At 42.5% G+C, this 15,314-nt stretch overlaps 1 protein-coding gene across 1 annotated transcript; it reads left to right on the top strand.

Moving 5' to 3' along the window:
• The first annotated feature begins 12,897 nt into the window (after positions 1-12,897).
• On the top strand, positions 12,898-13,950 carry LOC105730846 (putative MAGE domain-containing protein MAGEA13P). Its single transcript, XM_012472302.2, has one exon. It carries the CDS (start codon positions 12,898-12,900, stop codon positions 13,948-13,950), a length of 1,053 nt encoding a protein of 350 aa, XP_012327725.2.
• Positions 13,951-15,314: the final 1,364 nt, after the last annotated feature.

The following is a 15,314-nucleotide window of genomic DNA, read 5'->3' as shown; positions in this document are numbered from 1 at the left end:
TCTGGCATTTCTCCCCATGCTATCTCTCCCCAACTCCCCACCCCATGCTGTTCCCCCCTCCCCCAACAGATCCCAGTGTATAGTGCTCCCCTCCCTGTGTCCATGTGTTCCCATTGTTCAATACCCGTCTATAAGTGAGAACATGCGATGTTTGATTTTGTGTTTTTGTGTCAGTTTGCTGAGAATGATGGTTTCCAGGTTCATCCATGTCCCTACAAAGGACGCGAACTCATCGTTTTTGATGGCTGCATAATATTCCATGGTGTATATGTGCCACATTTTTCCTGTCCAGTCTATCATCGATGGGCATTTGGGTTGGTTCCAGGTCTTTGCTATTGTAAACTGTGCTGTAATGAACATTCGTGTGCATGTGTCCTTATAGTAGAACGATTTATAATCCTTTGGATATATACCCAGTAATGGAATTGCTGGGTCAAATGGAATTTCTATTTCTAGGTCCTTGAGGAATCACCACACTGTCTTCCACAATGGTTGAACTAATTTACACTCCCACCAACAGTGTAAAAGTGTTCCTATTTCTCCACATCCTCTCCAGCATCTGTTGTCTCCAGATTTTTTAATGATCGCCATTCTAACTGGTGTGAGATGGTATCTCAATGTAGTTTTGATTTGCATTTCTCTAATGACCAGTGATGATGAGCATTTTTTCATATGCTTGTTGGCCTCTTGTATGTCTTCTTTTGTAACGTATCTGTTCATATCCTTCGCCCATTTTTGAATGGGCTTGTTTGTTTTTTTCTTGTAAATCTGTTTTAGTTTGTTGTAAATTCTGGATATCAGCCCTTTGTCAGATGGGTAGGCTGCAAAAATTTTTTCCCATTCTGTTGGTTGCCGATTCACTCTATTGACTGTTTCTTTTGCCGTGCAGAAGCTGTGGAGTTTGATCAGGTCCCATTTGTCTATTTTGGCTTTTGTTGCCAATGCTTTTGGTGTTTTGGTCATAAAGTCCTTGCCTATGCCTATGTCCTGAATGGTTTTGCCTAGGTTTCCTTCTAGGGTTTTTATGGTGTTAGGTCTTATGTTTAAGACTTTAATCCATCTGGAGTCAATTTTAGTGTAAGGTGTCAGGAAGGGGTCGAGTTTCTGCTTTCTGCATATGGCTAGCCAGTTTTCCCAACACCACTTATGGAACAGGGAATCCTTTCCCCATTGCTTGTTTTTATCAGGTTTATCAAAGATCGGATGGTTGTAGATATGTTGTGTTGCCTCCGACGCCTCTGTTCTATTCCATTGGTCTATATCTCTGTTTTGGTACCAGTACCATGCTGTTTTGATTACTGTAGCCTTGTAATATAGTTTGAAGTCTGGTAGTGTGATGCCTCCCACTTTGTTCTTTTTGCTTAGAATTGACTTGGCTATGCGGGCTCTCTTTTGGTTCCATATGAAGTTTAAGGTGGTTTTTTCCAGTTCTGTGAAGAAGGTCATTGGTAGTTTGATGGGGATAACGGTGAATCTGTAAATTACTTTGGGCAGTATGGCCATTTTCACGATATTAATTCTTCCTAACCATGAACATGGAATGTTTCTCCATCTGTTTGTGTCCTCTCTTATTTCGTTGAGCAGTGGATCATGTCTTTATACATTCTTTGAGAACAGTATTACCTTAATACCAATACCAGATAGATATATTACCGGAAAGAGAAACTATAGACCAATATTTCTCATGAATGTAAATAGATTAAAACATCCTCAAAACTATTAACATTATAAAATCCAATAATATATAAAAATAGACACCATAACTGTACTGGATTGTCTAGTGTCCTCCAACAATTCATGCCCTCCTAGAAATTTAGAATGTGACCTTGTTTAGGAATAGTCTTTGGGGGTGTAATCAGTTAAGATGTAGTCAAACTGGATTAGGATGGGCCCTAATCTAATGGCTGCTGTTCTTATAAGAAGAAGAAAATTTGGATAGAATACACACAAGGAGAATACTATGTGATAAAAGAGAAAAGATTAGAGTGATGCATCTACAAGCTAAGGAAAATCAAAGATTGCAGGCAACCACTAGAACCTAGAAAAAGACAAGGAAATATTGTTTCCTACAGCCTTCAAGAAGAGCATGGTCCTGCCAACACCTTGATTTTATACTTCCATACTTTAGAACTGTGAGTAGTAAATATATGACTGTACACATTTGTTAAAATCCATACATCTGTTTATCATAAAAAGTTAACTTTGATGTATGAAACTTAAATAATTCATCCAGTCATTGTATATTTAAAAGAATCACTGGCTGCTGAGAGAAGAATAAATTTCACATGGGTAAATGTAGGAGAGGCACCAATGTGTAAGCCTTTACCATAGCCTAGGGAAGACAAGACGTTAGCTTCACCTACAGAGGTAGTAATGGAAATCTCAAGCAAGGTAAGTCTGTGAAACTGGCACAGATAAGAAGAAGCTAAGGAGATGTGACAATTGAAAGTAGTGTGATATACTGCAGGGCATGATAAAAAGGAAACTAGGTTAAAACTAGGTAAGGAATTATGAATAGAGTATAAGCTTTTGTTAATAATGATGTATCAATATTGATTTATTAGTTGTAACAAATGTACCATAATAATGAAATCTGTTAACAATAGAAGAAACTGGGTGTGGGGCATATAGGAACTCTGCATCATTTGTGCCATTTTTCTGCATAATTCCACTCACATGATATATATAAAATAGTCAAAGTCAAAAAAACAGAAAGTAGAATGATTGTTGCCAGGGGATATAGGGAAGGAGAAATGGGAAGATGTTGTTCAATGGGCATAGAGTTTCAGTCATGCCAGATGAAAAAGTTACAGAAATTTTTTGTTCAACATTGAGCATATACTTAGCAATACGTTAAAAATTGTTAAGATGATAAAATTTTGCATTTTTAATCACAGTGAAAGAAAAACTGCACTAGAAAACATGGCCAGAGGTATTGATATCAAAACAAGTTAACAGTGATGAATATTGAAAGAAAAGAGAACATATTTGGTAACAATACAATCTACCCATAAAATCAATAAATTAGGCATGGGGAAAATTCAAATACCTAAGAGACTTCCAAAAGATTGTGTATGGAAGTCACTATAGCAAAATCAGGAATGCTGCCATACAAAACCAGTAACTAACTAGAACATATAATAGAAAATAACCCACTAACAACAGCAACAAAATCCAGAAATTATCTAAGAAGCTTGACAAAATTGTTTAAGATCTTTATGCAGGCACCTAGAAGAGTTTCCTGATAGATTCAGGTAAAAAATAATAAAAGTCCCAAATAGAAAGATATGCCATATTCGTTGATGGAAAACAGAGTATTGTAAATATGTCAATTGTTCTTAAATTATTTACAGATATAGTGTCTTTTCTATATTTGCCAAGATGACAAGCTTGGGCTACTATCTTTCCGGGAAACAGCCTTGGGAAATTATAGAAGGGAGAATCACAAACAAAGAAATTAAACTTGCTTACTATATTCTATTAGTTTCTTAGGGCTGCCATTACAAATTGCCACATGCTAGGTGGCTCAAAGAAATTTACTCTCTCACAATTCTGTTCATCAGAATCTGAAATCAGTATCACTGGGCCAAAATCATGATGTCAAGAGGTCTCTCTTTCTTTGTGCTCCAGGGGAGGATACGTTTCTTGCCTTTCCAGCTTCTGATGGCTGCCACTATTTCTTGGCTTGTGGCCTCATCACTCTAATTTCTGCCACTATCTTCACAATGCTTCCTCTGAATATGTGAAAAATTTCTCTGCCTCTCATTTATTAGGACACTTGTGATGTATTTAGAGTACACCTGGATAATCCAGGTAAATGTCCTCAGCAGAAGATTCTTAATTTAATTACATCTGCATAGACCTTTTTTTCAAATAAGCTAACATTTATGTTTTCAAAAATTGGGACCTTAGAGCTTTCAGAAGCCATTTTCTAGAATACCATAGTCCATTATCTAGCACCCAGAGATTCACATCCATCCCACATGCTATATACATTCACACTATTCCAGCATCTGAAAAAAATCTCAATCTGTTACAGCATCAACTCAAGTCTAAAATCTCATCTAGATAACTTTAGCTCAAAAGTCCCAAATCTGAATCATCTAAATATGGTATAGGCATGATCCATTCTGGGGCATAATTTTCATCTCTATCTCTGAACCTATGTAACAAAAAACAAGTTAGCTGTTCCCAAAATACAATGGTGAAACTGGCATAGTGTAACAGTTATAAACATTCATATTTCTAAAGAAGATGGGCGGAAAAAAGAGACCACATTTCCAAACCATTTAAAAATCCAGCAGGACAAATTCCATTACATTTAAAACCCTGTAAATAATCCTCTCATATTCAAGGCTTTAATCAGTGAATCAAAATCTTTGTTCCTGGAGTTATCCATCCTTTTTCTTGAAAGGTAGCACATGTGTGCTGATGAGTAGTTCTATCAACCTGTTTTCCACCCGTAACATTTTAAAAGTTCAATAGCCTTCCTTAATTTCATATTTTCTTTGTCCCTTTTCGACCTATCTGGAAGTATTTCTGTTGATACACCTTTCTTAAAAACTTTGTGGGCCTCCCATGTATGTCACAGGGATTTACTCCATTTTAAAAGATGGTCCTCCCAAAATATTACCTGGAAAATCTCAACTCTATTCCTGGATTCTAATGGTTGAATGTATTCATGAGTTGCATATATAATTTCTTCAGCATTGGCCTTCTCTCCAGAGAAGGCCATACTTTCCTAACAGTAAATATAACTTTAGCAATTTTTGAAGCCTGGTAAGTTAAGAATTTCCCAAATCAAGTGCTGGTTCAAATTTGCTTAACAGTTCTTCCCTCAATTTATCTCTCTCCTGTCACACTTTACTGTAAGCGGCAAGGAGAGCCTAGGGAGAATTCATTCCTTGCCTCTTCCAGTTTCTCCTGGCTACACTGGGCCACATCACTCCAATATTCATGGATGGTATCTTCCAGTCTCTCTGGTCTATCTTCACTTCACTTTCTCCTCTGTATGTGTCAAATCTCCCTCTGCCTCCCTCTCAAGAATGCCAGTGATTGTATTTAGGGCTCACTCATGTAATTCAAATAATCTTTTTATGACAAAACCCTTAATCACATTTGCAAATACCCTTTTTTTTTTTCAAATAAGGCAATAAATACAGGTTTAAGAGACTGGAATCTGATATTTTGAGGGACTCACCACAATAACACCAATATCTAAACAACATGAGAAATGCTTGGGAGTGGCTGAAGACTGTGTTGGATCAGTACTTGTGTTTTGGAATATGAGAGTACAGGGAGGTGGCAGTGAAGTTGGGGAAAGTCTGTAGCGTGCAATAGATACTAGATGACAGGATAGATATGCTATGGTCTTAATATTTCCCTCCAAAATTCATACACCGAAACATAATCACCAATATCATAGTGTTAAGAGGTGGGGACTTTAGGAGTTGAATAAGCAATGAGGGCCAGACCCTCCTGGATGGTATTAATGCTATCAACTAAAAAAAGAATCACAAGATCTACACATTTAGAAAAGGAGATTCTATTTCTTAGAAAAGATTAGGACCTGCAAGGTGGCTGTCCCATAGACTGGAAAGCATAGGCACTGGCAAAGACCAGAGACAGGCACTTAAAAGGAGGAGGGATTAGGGTAGGACAATGTGAAATGAAGGAAGGCTTTATGCTGAATAGATTAGCTAAACATACATATTCAATAGGTTATAGAAGTAGTTATGAATATTTATGAAGGTGGTCCTGATACATGCATATCAAACAAACATGCATGTTACATATGACCCATGTTCACCTCAGGGTAAAGACTTAACATTTAAATTTATACAACTGCAAACTAGCCAGAACCAGTCCATGGTGAGCAGAACGTTATTGAAATCAGTCTCTTGTCCAATTAGAGCTTTAGTTATGCCTGGTGGAATAGGGGAGTCAGTTGGTCAGTGCCTGTGAGCTGGATGAGCTGTTATTGTTTCAATATTGCTTATCCTGAGGCCAGTGCTTGTTCAGCTTCTAGAGAAAGAGAAACACCTTGTGGCAGTTAGAACATAATTTATATGTAAGTGTGGAGGGTGTTTGACTTAACCGTTGCCTGGCACAGCCATTACGTCTTATTTATAATTTGGCATCTTATTGCCACAAAGAGTTGGTGCTGTCAATCTTATGATCTCTATTTTAACATTAATGCTGGTTAGTGGTTGTGCCTAAACTACAAAAGGGAGGGGGCAAAATGAGACACATCCAACTTCCTGTTTCCATCATGGCCAGGAACTCAGTTTTTAAGATTTCTCTGGGGTCTCCTTGGCCAAGAGGAGTCCATTCAGTCTGTTGGGAAGGGGGATTTAGGATTTTTTTTAAAGTTATAGTGCGTTCATAAAAGCGCTTGAGAGAGAGTTCAGCTCCAGTTTGCCCTTCCGTCTCTTCTGCAATGTGATTGCACTGCCTTCGTCCCTTTTTGCTCTTTCTGCTCTTCTGCTTCCCATCATGAGAAGATGCAGCAACAAGGCTCCATTTTGGAAGCAGAGACTAGGCCCTAACTAGACAACAAACCTGCCAGTGCCTTGATTTTAGACTTCTGAGGCTTCAGAACTGTGAGAAATAAACTATTATTTAAAAATCAGTCTCAGGTGTTTTTGTTCTAGTAGCAGGAAATAACAAAGACAAGGTAGCAGGAAAGATTTTAAACTTTCATCTCTGCTTCACTGCATAATTCTGAGGAAGTCCCTACAAACACAAGTGCCATTAGCCATGGGCTAATACCAGGACAAAAGGAAAGATGGAATTGGTTGAGGCAGTATGACTTGAGTCTGTATTGACAGCCATGTGAAACCACTTTACAGGAGAAGAACTAGTCTTTTTAAATCATTATTATTTTAACAGTGTATAAAAAATGGAGTAGAAATGAAATAGCAAGTATCATAGTAAATCACACATTGGGTAGGTATTCTTTCATATATATATGAATATGTATGTATTCTACACATACACTTGGTAGAGATGTAAAATACATTTCATACTAAAAATGAGAGTTAAAAAACTAAAAATCATTGCGTTGGATAATGCAATGTTAATTTCAAAAGATCAGGACCTTTCAAGATGATGAGGAGATAAGCCACAAACTGGGAGAAAATATTTGGAACCAACATACCTGAAAAAGGACTGTTGTCCAAAATATAAAAAGGATTTTTTAAAACTCAACATTAAAAAACAAAAAAACAGATTTTAAAATGGGTCAAAGACCTGAACTGATATCTCACCAAAGAAGCTACACAGATGGCAAATAAGCATATGAAAAGATGCTCCACATCATATATCATCAGGGAAATTCAAATTAAAGCAACAATAATATAGCACTACATACCTATTAAAACGGCCAAAATCCAGAACACTAACAACAGCAAATGCTGGCAAGGATGTGGAGCCACGGGAAATTTCATTCATTGCCGGGGTAAAGGCAAAGGGTACAGCAATTTGGAGGATAGTTTGGCAGTTTATCGAAAAATTAAACATACTCTTACCCTAAAATCCAGCAACTGTACTCCTTGATGTTTACCCAAAAGGGTTAAAGACTAATGTCCACACAAAAACCTGCACACAAATATTTACAGTAGCTTTATTCATATTTGCCAAAACTTGGAAGTAACAAAGATGTCATTCAGAAACTGTGACCCATCCAGGCAATAGAATGTTATCCAGTGCTAAAAGGAAATCAATTATTAAGCCATGAAAATCACATGGAAGGAACTTCTGAAAAGTCAAAACTATGGAAACAGTATAAAGATCAGTGGTTGAGGGAGAAATAGGTGAAGCACAGAGGATTTTTAGTACAGTGAAACTATGCTGTATGATACAATGGCAGATACATGTCATTATCCTTTTGTTCAAACCTGTAGAATATCCAGAACCAATAGTGAACTATAATGTATACTATGGGTTTGGATGATATAATGTGTCCATGTAGGTTCATCACCTGTAACAAATACTCCACTGTAGCAGAGAATCTTGATATAGGAGAGAGTATGCATTTGTAGGGGCAAAGAGGGGTATATGGCAGTGGTCCCTAACCTTTTTGCACTAAGAATCGGTTTCATGGAAGACAATTTTTCCACAGACAATTGTCTGTGTGGGGAGGATGGTTTCAGGATGAAACTGTTCCACCTCAGATTATCAAGCATGAATTAGTTAGATTCTCATAAGGAGCATGCAACCTAGATCCCTCACATGTGCAGTTCACAACAGGGTTCACCCTCCTATGCAAATCTAATGCCACCACTGATCTGACAGGAGGCAGATATCAGGCAATAATGCTTGCCTGCTGCTCACCTCCTGCTGTGCTGACCTGTTCCCAAAAGGCCACAGACTGGTACTGGTCTGCGGACCGGGGAATCTCTGTGCCTTCATTTCTATGTTATCATGAACCTGAAACTGCTCTAAAACAATAAAGTCTTTTAAAAGAATGAATTGGCCACAAAATGTCATAAAGTGTAGCAGATTAAAGTACTTTTTTGAAGTCTTAAAAACAAAGAACATGGCCTTCCAAAATCAAGCTGTTCAGCCTCTTCCATGTAGAAAATAAATATTTTAGAACAAAATGTTTCAAAAATCTAAATCTGCCTGGTGAAGTGACCTGAAAAGAAGGAGCGCTTCTTCTGTAACAGGTCACCTCACATCATATGTGCTGTTGCTCTCCCTTCTAGCATCTAGCCTGTGAGCTGAAAACATCCTCTGTTAAGAGTTACAGGTGTATAAATGCTCAGAGATGAAAGGGTGTGGTTTCTCTCATGAAATGTTTAATCCAGGAGCCAGGACCTAAGAGACAGACCCTCAAGAGTAAAGAGTGGAGTTTCCTGGGGGGTGGGGAAAAGATACACCCACCTCAGAACATAAGAGACCAAACAGAAAACGGAATTCCATTCTGCCACTGATGTACTGATGTAAGTCCTGGGAGACCGCAGGTGGGGCTGTCAAGCTAAAAGCATTCCTTATTTCCAACTCAGTGTTCTCAACAAGGTGAGGTCCTTCGTTTGAAGTAGATGGATTCTAGTCTGCAGAGAGAGGAGGCCAACTCAGTGTCAGAAGTCAAGGTGATGATACTGAGGGAGGTTAAGCAGAATCCCCGCCACAGAAAAGCCTGGGCTAGAGGCCCGTCCTGCCTTAGCTGTTAGCCTTGGAAGTCCCTGAGGATATGATGTCCCTCAACTTTATTTCCACCCTGAGAGAGGAGCACTTTCAGGGAAGTGAGAGTCTTGATCTGAGGGGGTAGGACTCAGGTCAGCAAAAGTAGGAGTCCCAGGCCCTTTAAAGTAAGGACCCTTATTGGGGACTGAGTTAACCTCCCACCCTTGGAAGGGGCCCCACCAAAATGCAAATTTGATGTTAGCCTTTGGAGGTCCCTGGCAGGGCTGTCAGGAACAGGCAGGCACCAATACCACCTTCTCTGCCGTTCTGTGAAGGACATCTCAGGTAGACTGGGGAAAAGGCCTTTTGAAGACGGGGAGTTCAGGCTCTGGAATGAGAATATATGTATACTTTGAAAAGGACTGATGGTAACCCCTAACCTAGAACAAAAGAGAATACAATAGAATCCTATGCTGCCCAGATCTGTTGGCCCCTTGTACAGACCTGTCAGGCTGAAGCCCCATCAGCTTGGTGGTCTTAGTGAAGTAAAGGCATCAATCTGAGGCATTTGGACTCTGGTAGACAAAAAAAAACGTGCCCCAGGTAGTGCCAAAAATCAAAGTGAGGCCACTAAGCTAGGACTAAGGGGTTTTTCTACTCCAAGTGGAAGGAGACTTATGTTGCCCTGCCCTTACTGTCAGCCCTGAGAAACCTCAGGCAGAGTGCCCAGATGTGGTGTTTATTTATTTAGAGACAGAGTCTCGCTCTGTCGCCCAGGCTGGAGTGCAGTAGTGCGATCTCTGCTCACTGCAACCTCCACTGCCCGGGTTCAAGTGATTCTCCTGCCTTAGCCTCCCTAGTAGCTGGGACTACAGGCACATGCATGCCACCATGCCCGGCTAATTTTTGTATTTTTAGTAGAGACAGTATTTCATCATGTTGGCCAGGCTGGTCTTGAATTCCTGACCTCAGATGATCCACCCGCCTCGGCCTCCCAAAGTGCTGAGATTACAAGCGTGATGCACCACACCCAGCCGATGTGGTGTATCTTAACCTTCACTTTAGCAGTCTGAGGGAGGGGAAGCTTACTCTGATGGGGTGGGCTCAACTTACGCAAGCGGAAGAGTCCCAGACTTTGTCAGACTCTACGGTGAGGCGCCATAAGGAGAAGTAAGGGAACTGCTTGCTCACCACACCGGAAGGGCCTCCTCCAGCTTCACCTTGCCCCCGGATGTGAACGCCTCTAAGCAGGGTTCCCGGATGTGGTGTTTCCAGCCTTTCATCTTTGGAGTCGCGCAGAGGAAGGAGGTGTCTTCTGACAGGACTGAAGTCGATTTGGCAGAGGGAAGAGTCTCAGGCTCTCCAGGTATTAAGGTGAGGGCCCTGAAGAAAAACAGGGGAGACCTCTTACCGCAGAGAGAGGGCTACCCAGCTCCCTTCCCCTTCTGTCGGCGCTGGGATGCCGCAGACAGTGTTCCCGGATGTGGTGTATCTGGGCGTCCATCTTTAGAGTGAGAGAGGTGACGCTTTATTAGAGGGCTGTAGTCTCAGGTCAGCAGAAGGAGTTGTCCTAGACAGTGCCAGACATCCAGGTGAGGACCCTTATGGAAGGCTGAGGGGACATCCCATCAGACAAAACAGAGCCTGCAGAAACTCATTCCTATTGTCAGCCCTGGGAGGCGCCCGTCAAGCAGATACACCTTCCCGTATCCTCCGCACTTCCTTGTTGGAGAGAGAGGAACCTTCACTTGAGGGCCACATCCTCAGTTCAGCAGGAGGGAGGCAGTGCAAGTCCTTTCGGGAGTAAATAGGATGACCTTAGGGAAGACTGGCACTCCACCTCAGAACCCAGTGGGATCTCCACAGAAATTCACCCTAATCCTCACTGTCAGCCTGAGAACCTCAGGAAATACTGTATGGCTGAGCGTCCTCTTTTACCTGCATCATACACAGATTAGGTGTTTTAGGGAGATGAGAGCCTTGGTCTGAAGGGTCGACCCTCTGCTAATCGTGGGGAGGAGTCGCAGGCCCTGCTAGGCATAAAGGCAAGGATCCTTAGGTAGGGCCAAGAGGACCTCCCACTCCAGATAGAGAGGGCACCACAGAAACCTCCCCTTCTCTGAAAGGCCCCAGGCTTGGTGCTAAGGCAGAGGTACCCGCCCTCCCCCCACTCATTCCCATCATTTCCTTGTCCGGCCTATCTGGGAGATGAGCACCTTAGCATAAGGGAAGCATCCTCTAGTCAGCAAAAAAGAATGGGTTGCAGGCCCTGTTGGGAGTAAAAATACCCCCAACTCAGAACCCAGAGGGAGCTGCACAGATACCTACCCTGACCCCTGGTAGAAGTTATTCAGGCCTGTTAGGCTGAGGCCCCAACTCATTTCCTTCTTGGTGGTCTTAGTTAAGGGCCTTAGACAGGGTGCAGCTTCAGGTCAACAGAGGGAGGAGCCCCAGCCCTGCCGGGAGTCAAAGTGAGAACTCAGAGAATAGACTGATGAGGGCTCCAACTGCAAGTAGAGGGGCTTGAGCCCGTGCTCCTGCAGCCAGCCCTAAGATATCCCGAATATAGGCTGTTAGGCACAGGCACCTCCCTCCAACCTTCCACTTTCCTCACTTGCTTGTCTGGCATGTATGGCAGTGGAAACCCTGCCATGAGTATATATGAGTCCCTTTGTGAGAACTGAGTGCAAATCTTACACCAGACAAGGGGAGTTTCCATCAAAACCTGCCCCACACCTATAAGTCGGCCCTGGCAGCCCCAGGTAGGTCTGTCTGTGAGTCTCCCCTCATTTTCCACTGACCTAAGAGTCTCAGAGAGGAGAAGGCCTTTGTCTTGGGGGGCCAAATTCAGGTCACCAGAGGGAGGAGTCCCAGGCCCTGCTAGGCATGGAGGTGAGTACCCTGAAGCATAACTGAGTATACTAATCACCCAAGGGCATATTAAGTCCAGCCCCTGCTATCAACCCTAGGAGTTCCCAGGCAGGGGTGGCTGTATGTGGTACTACTTCACTTTTGTCTCATTGGTCTCAGGGAAGTGAAGGCCTCAGCCTAAGGGAGCAGCTTCACATCAGTAGAGATAGCTGCATCTAGTCAGCCCAGGAAGGAGACCTAGGTTCTACCAAAAGTCCAAGTGAGGATCCTGAATGAGGATTGAGGGGAGTCCCTTCCACCTTCACAGAGTTGGGGCACCTGCCCTACCCTGCTCCTTCCCTGGGAGGCCCTGGAGCATGGTATCCAGATGTACTGTGCCCTCACTCCCATCAACTGGACTCAGTTCAGCAGAGGGAGGAATTTCAGGCCCTTACAGGAGTCAATTTGAGGATAGAAGGGACCCCCTACAGAAAAACAGTTGGACCTAGCCCTTCCTGCCCTGCTGTTGGCCATGATAGGACCCAGGAGTAGTGGGGGATCCAGCAAAAAGCTGTGAGGACCTCAGAGTCTGGCCCCACCCCACCTATCAGCCTTGAAGGGGCTCTCCCCCTGAGCTCCTCTTACAGGAGATCCAGGAACTGGAAGTGAGGGCCTTGATATGAAGCACATGTCCTCAGTTCACAGAGAAGAGGAGATCCAGTCAGTGCCAGGAGTCATGATGAAGTGCAGGACAGGAGACCTGTGGGGCCCTAGAGCACTAACGGAGGACCTGTTAAGACAGTATTTATCATAATAACAAGGTTAAGTTTCTCAAAATCTTCCTCTTACCCAGTCTAGTTGGCTCCGCCAGCCATCTCCTGCCCATACTCCTGCAGGCTGCCCCCGAAGCAAGTCACGATGCCTCACAGCCAAAAGAGTCAGCACCCGGATCTTGAGCAAGGCCTTCAGGCCCCCAGAGAGGCACAGGGTCTCATGGGTGTGCAGGTTCCTGAAGCTGAGAAGGTGAATACCACAGCCTCCTCTGCTTCCTCTACTCTGATCCAGGGCACTTTGGAGAAGGTGTCTGCTTCTGGAACACCAGGTACCCCCCAGAGTCCTCAGAAAGTCTGCTTCTCCTGCACTACTATCAAAGCCACTCCATGGAATCAATCTGATGAGAGTTCCAGAAGCCAGGAAAAGAAGGATCCATGTGCCTCCCAGGCCCTGCCAGAGGCCGAGTCCTTGCTTGGTAGCATGCTAGAGAAGAAGGTGGCTGAGTTGGTGAAATTCCTGAGTGTCAAGTATAGAACAAAACAACCCATCACAGAAGCAGAAATACTGAAGCATGTCGTCAAAGAGCACAAGGACCACTTCCCTCTAATCTTTATGCAAGCCCATGAATGCATGGAGATGGTCTTTGGCATTGATGTGAAGGAAGTGGATCCCATCAACCACTCCTATGTGCTCCTCAAATCACTAGACCTCACCTACTATGGGAAGCTGAGCAATGACCAGGAAATGCCCAAGACTGGCCTCCTGATTCTTACCCTGGGTGTGATCTTCATGGAGGGCAACTGTGCCTCGGAGGAGAAGATCTGGGAAGTGCTGAATATTATCAGGGTATATGCTAGGAGGAAGGATTTCATCTATGGGGATTTCAGGAAGCTCATCACCAGAGATTTTGTGCAGGAAAAATACCTGGAGTGCTTTCAGGTACCCAACAGTGATTCTCCAAGGTACGAATTCCGATGGGGCCCAAGGGCTTACGCTGAAACCACCAAGATGAAAGTCCTGGAGTTTTTCTCCAGAGCCAGTGGATATGATGCCAGTTCCTTTCCACTCCTGTACAAGGAAGCTTTAAGAGATGAGGAAGAGAAAGCTCAGGAAATAATTGCCACCATGGGTGGTACTACTCTCATGGCCAGTGCATATTTCCAGGCCAAGTCCAGCAGCTCCTCTTGCCCTGAGTAAAGTCACAGGCAGATTCTTTACTCTATGTTTGAAAAGGGAAGTCAAGGTTTTAAGTAGGGAAGGGCTGATTGAAGATTTTTGTCTCTTTTACTTTTTGACATTTTTCAAATGTTTCTCTTAAAAGGCTTATTAGCTTCAGAATGTAGATTCATGAGTGACATTGGTCACACATTTATTACTGTTTATCAGGTTTAAGAATAAAAGCTTTTCTATTATATAAACCAAATGGGGAGAGCTTCCATCTTATTTTGTGATCTGGAATAAGGTAAAATGGTGTTGGAATAGGAGTTTTCTTAGAAATATGTAAGAGCCTAGCAATAAAATTAATGAGATCAATAAGTATAGGAAAAACATAAAAGATGGTTTTAATTGTAGAATTTATGTATGCCTTTTAGTCTGTGGTTTTGTAAAATTAAAGATTTGTACCTGAATTGTTTGGCTTATTCAAGAATGTATGAGAAACTAAATCTTATTAAATAATGAGCCCCAGTTTACCGGCTCATTTATTCCCCAAACATTAATTGAGTATCTGCTCTTTGTAAGGCACTGTGTTAGTAGTGGGGATTCTGGGTTAAAGGCCAGTAGGTTGGTGAGATGTCCTTTAAGACCCAAAGAGCAAGTACAAAGAAGGAATGCGACTCCAGATTAAACGGTGAAGAATAATGCTTGAGCTAAGGAAGTTTGGAGCTTTGGAAAAGTGCAACTACTTCTGTGGGAGTTAATTTAAAGTTAAGCTGGATGCTGGCAGGGGCCAGGCACTCAGTATGTCTTATAGGTGATATAAAAGCCTGGAATGCAAAACTTCTCTTAGCAGTTCCTTCTGGATGTTGGATAAAACAGAGAGGAATCTCTGCCTGGGGCAAGGTATGGAATGTGGCCTGCACTCTTGTCCCAGTGTGGTTGAACGGAGTGCATGAACTAAGTGTTCATATACATCATCTGCAAGGGTTTCCTGAGAAATAGGAGGATACCCCCTTAAAGTGCTGCCCAGAAGCCTCTAGGCTGGCACTCATTTCCCTGGTGTGGGAGAGCCAGGGCCCACTCTATTAAAAAGGCATTTAATTAAATGATCTTGACTGTAATTTGGCCAGTTCTAAGCAAGGGCTAGATTTTGAGTGGGGGTGAAATGAATGAAAATAGCGGTTTGCATGGAAGAGAAGTTGGGAGGGTAGGAAGGAGTTACTCCTTGACTCAAAAATTCTAGAATCCTTAAGTTGCATCCAGCTGGTAAAAATGTCCCTACATCCAAATCAAATAATATGTCTACCAATAGGAAAAATTTACTGAGTTTTATTCATAAAGTGGCATTTCTGACACATTTGGTGTGTTATGTCCTATTGTGCTGCATATAATCTGAAATATCC

This window comes from Aotus nancymaae, unplaced genomic scaffold (genome assembly GCF_030222135.1).
Source record: "Aotus nancymaae isolate 86718 unplaced genomic scaffold, 86718_ANA_hifiasm-v0.15.2.pri h1tg000004l, whole genome shotgun sequence".
Taxonomy (NCBI): Eukaryota; Metazoa; Chordata; class Mammalia; order Primates; family Aotidae; genus Aotus; species Aotus nancymaae.
Note: the sequence above shows the minus strand (reverse complement) of the source record. Positions and strands in the feature narration are given on the sequence as shown.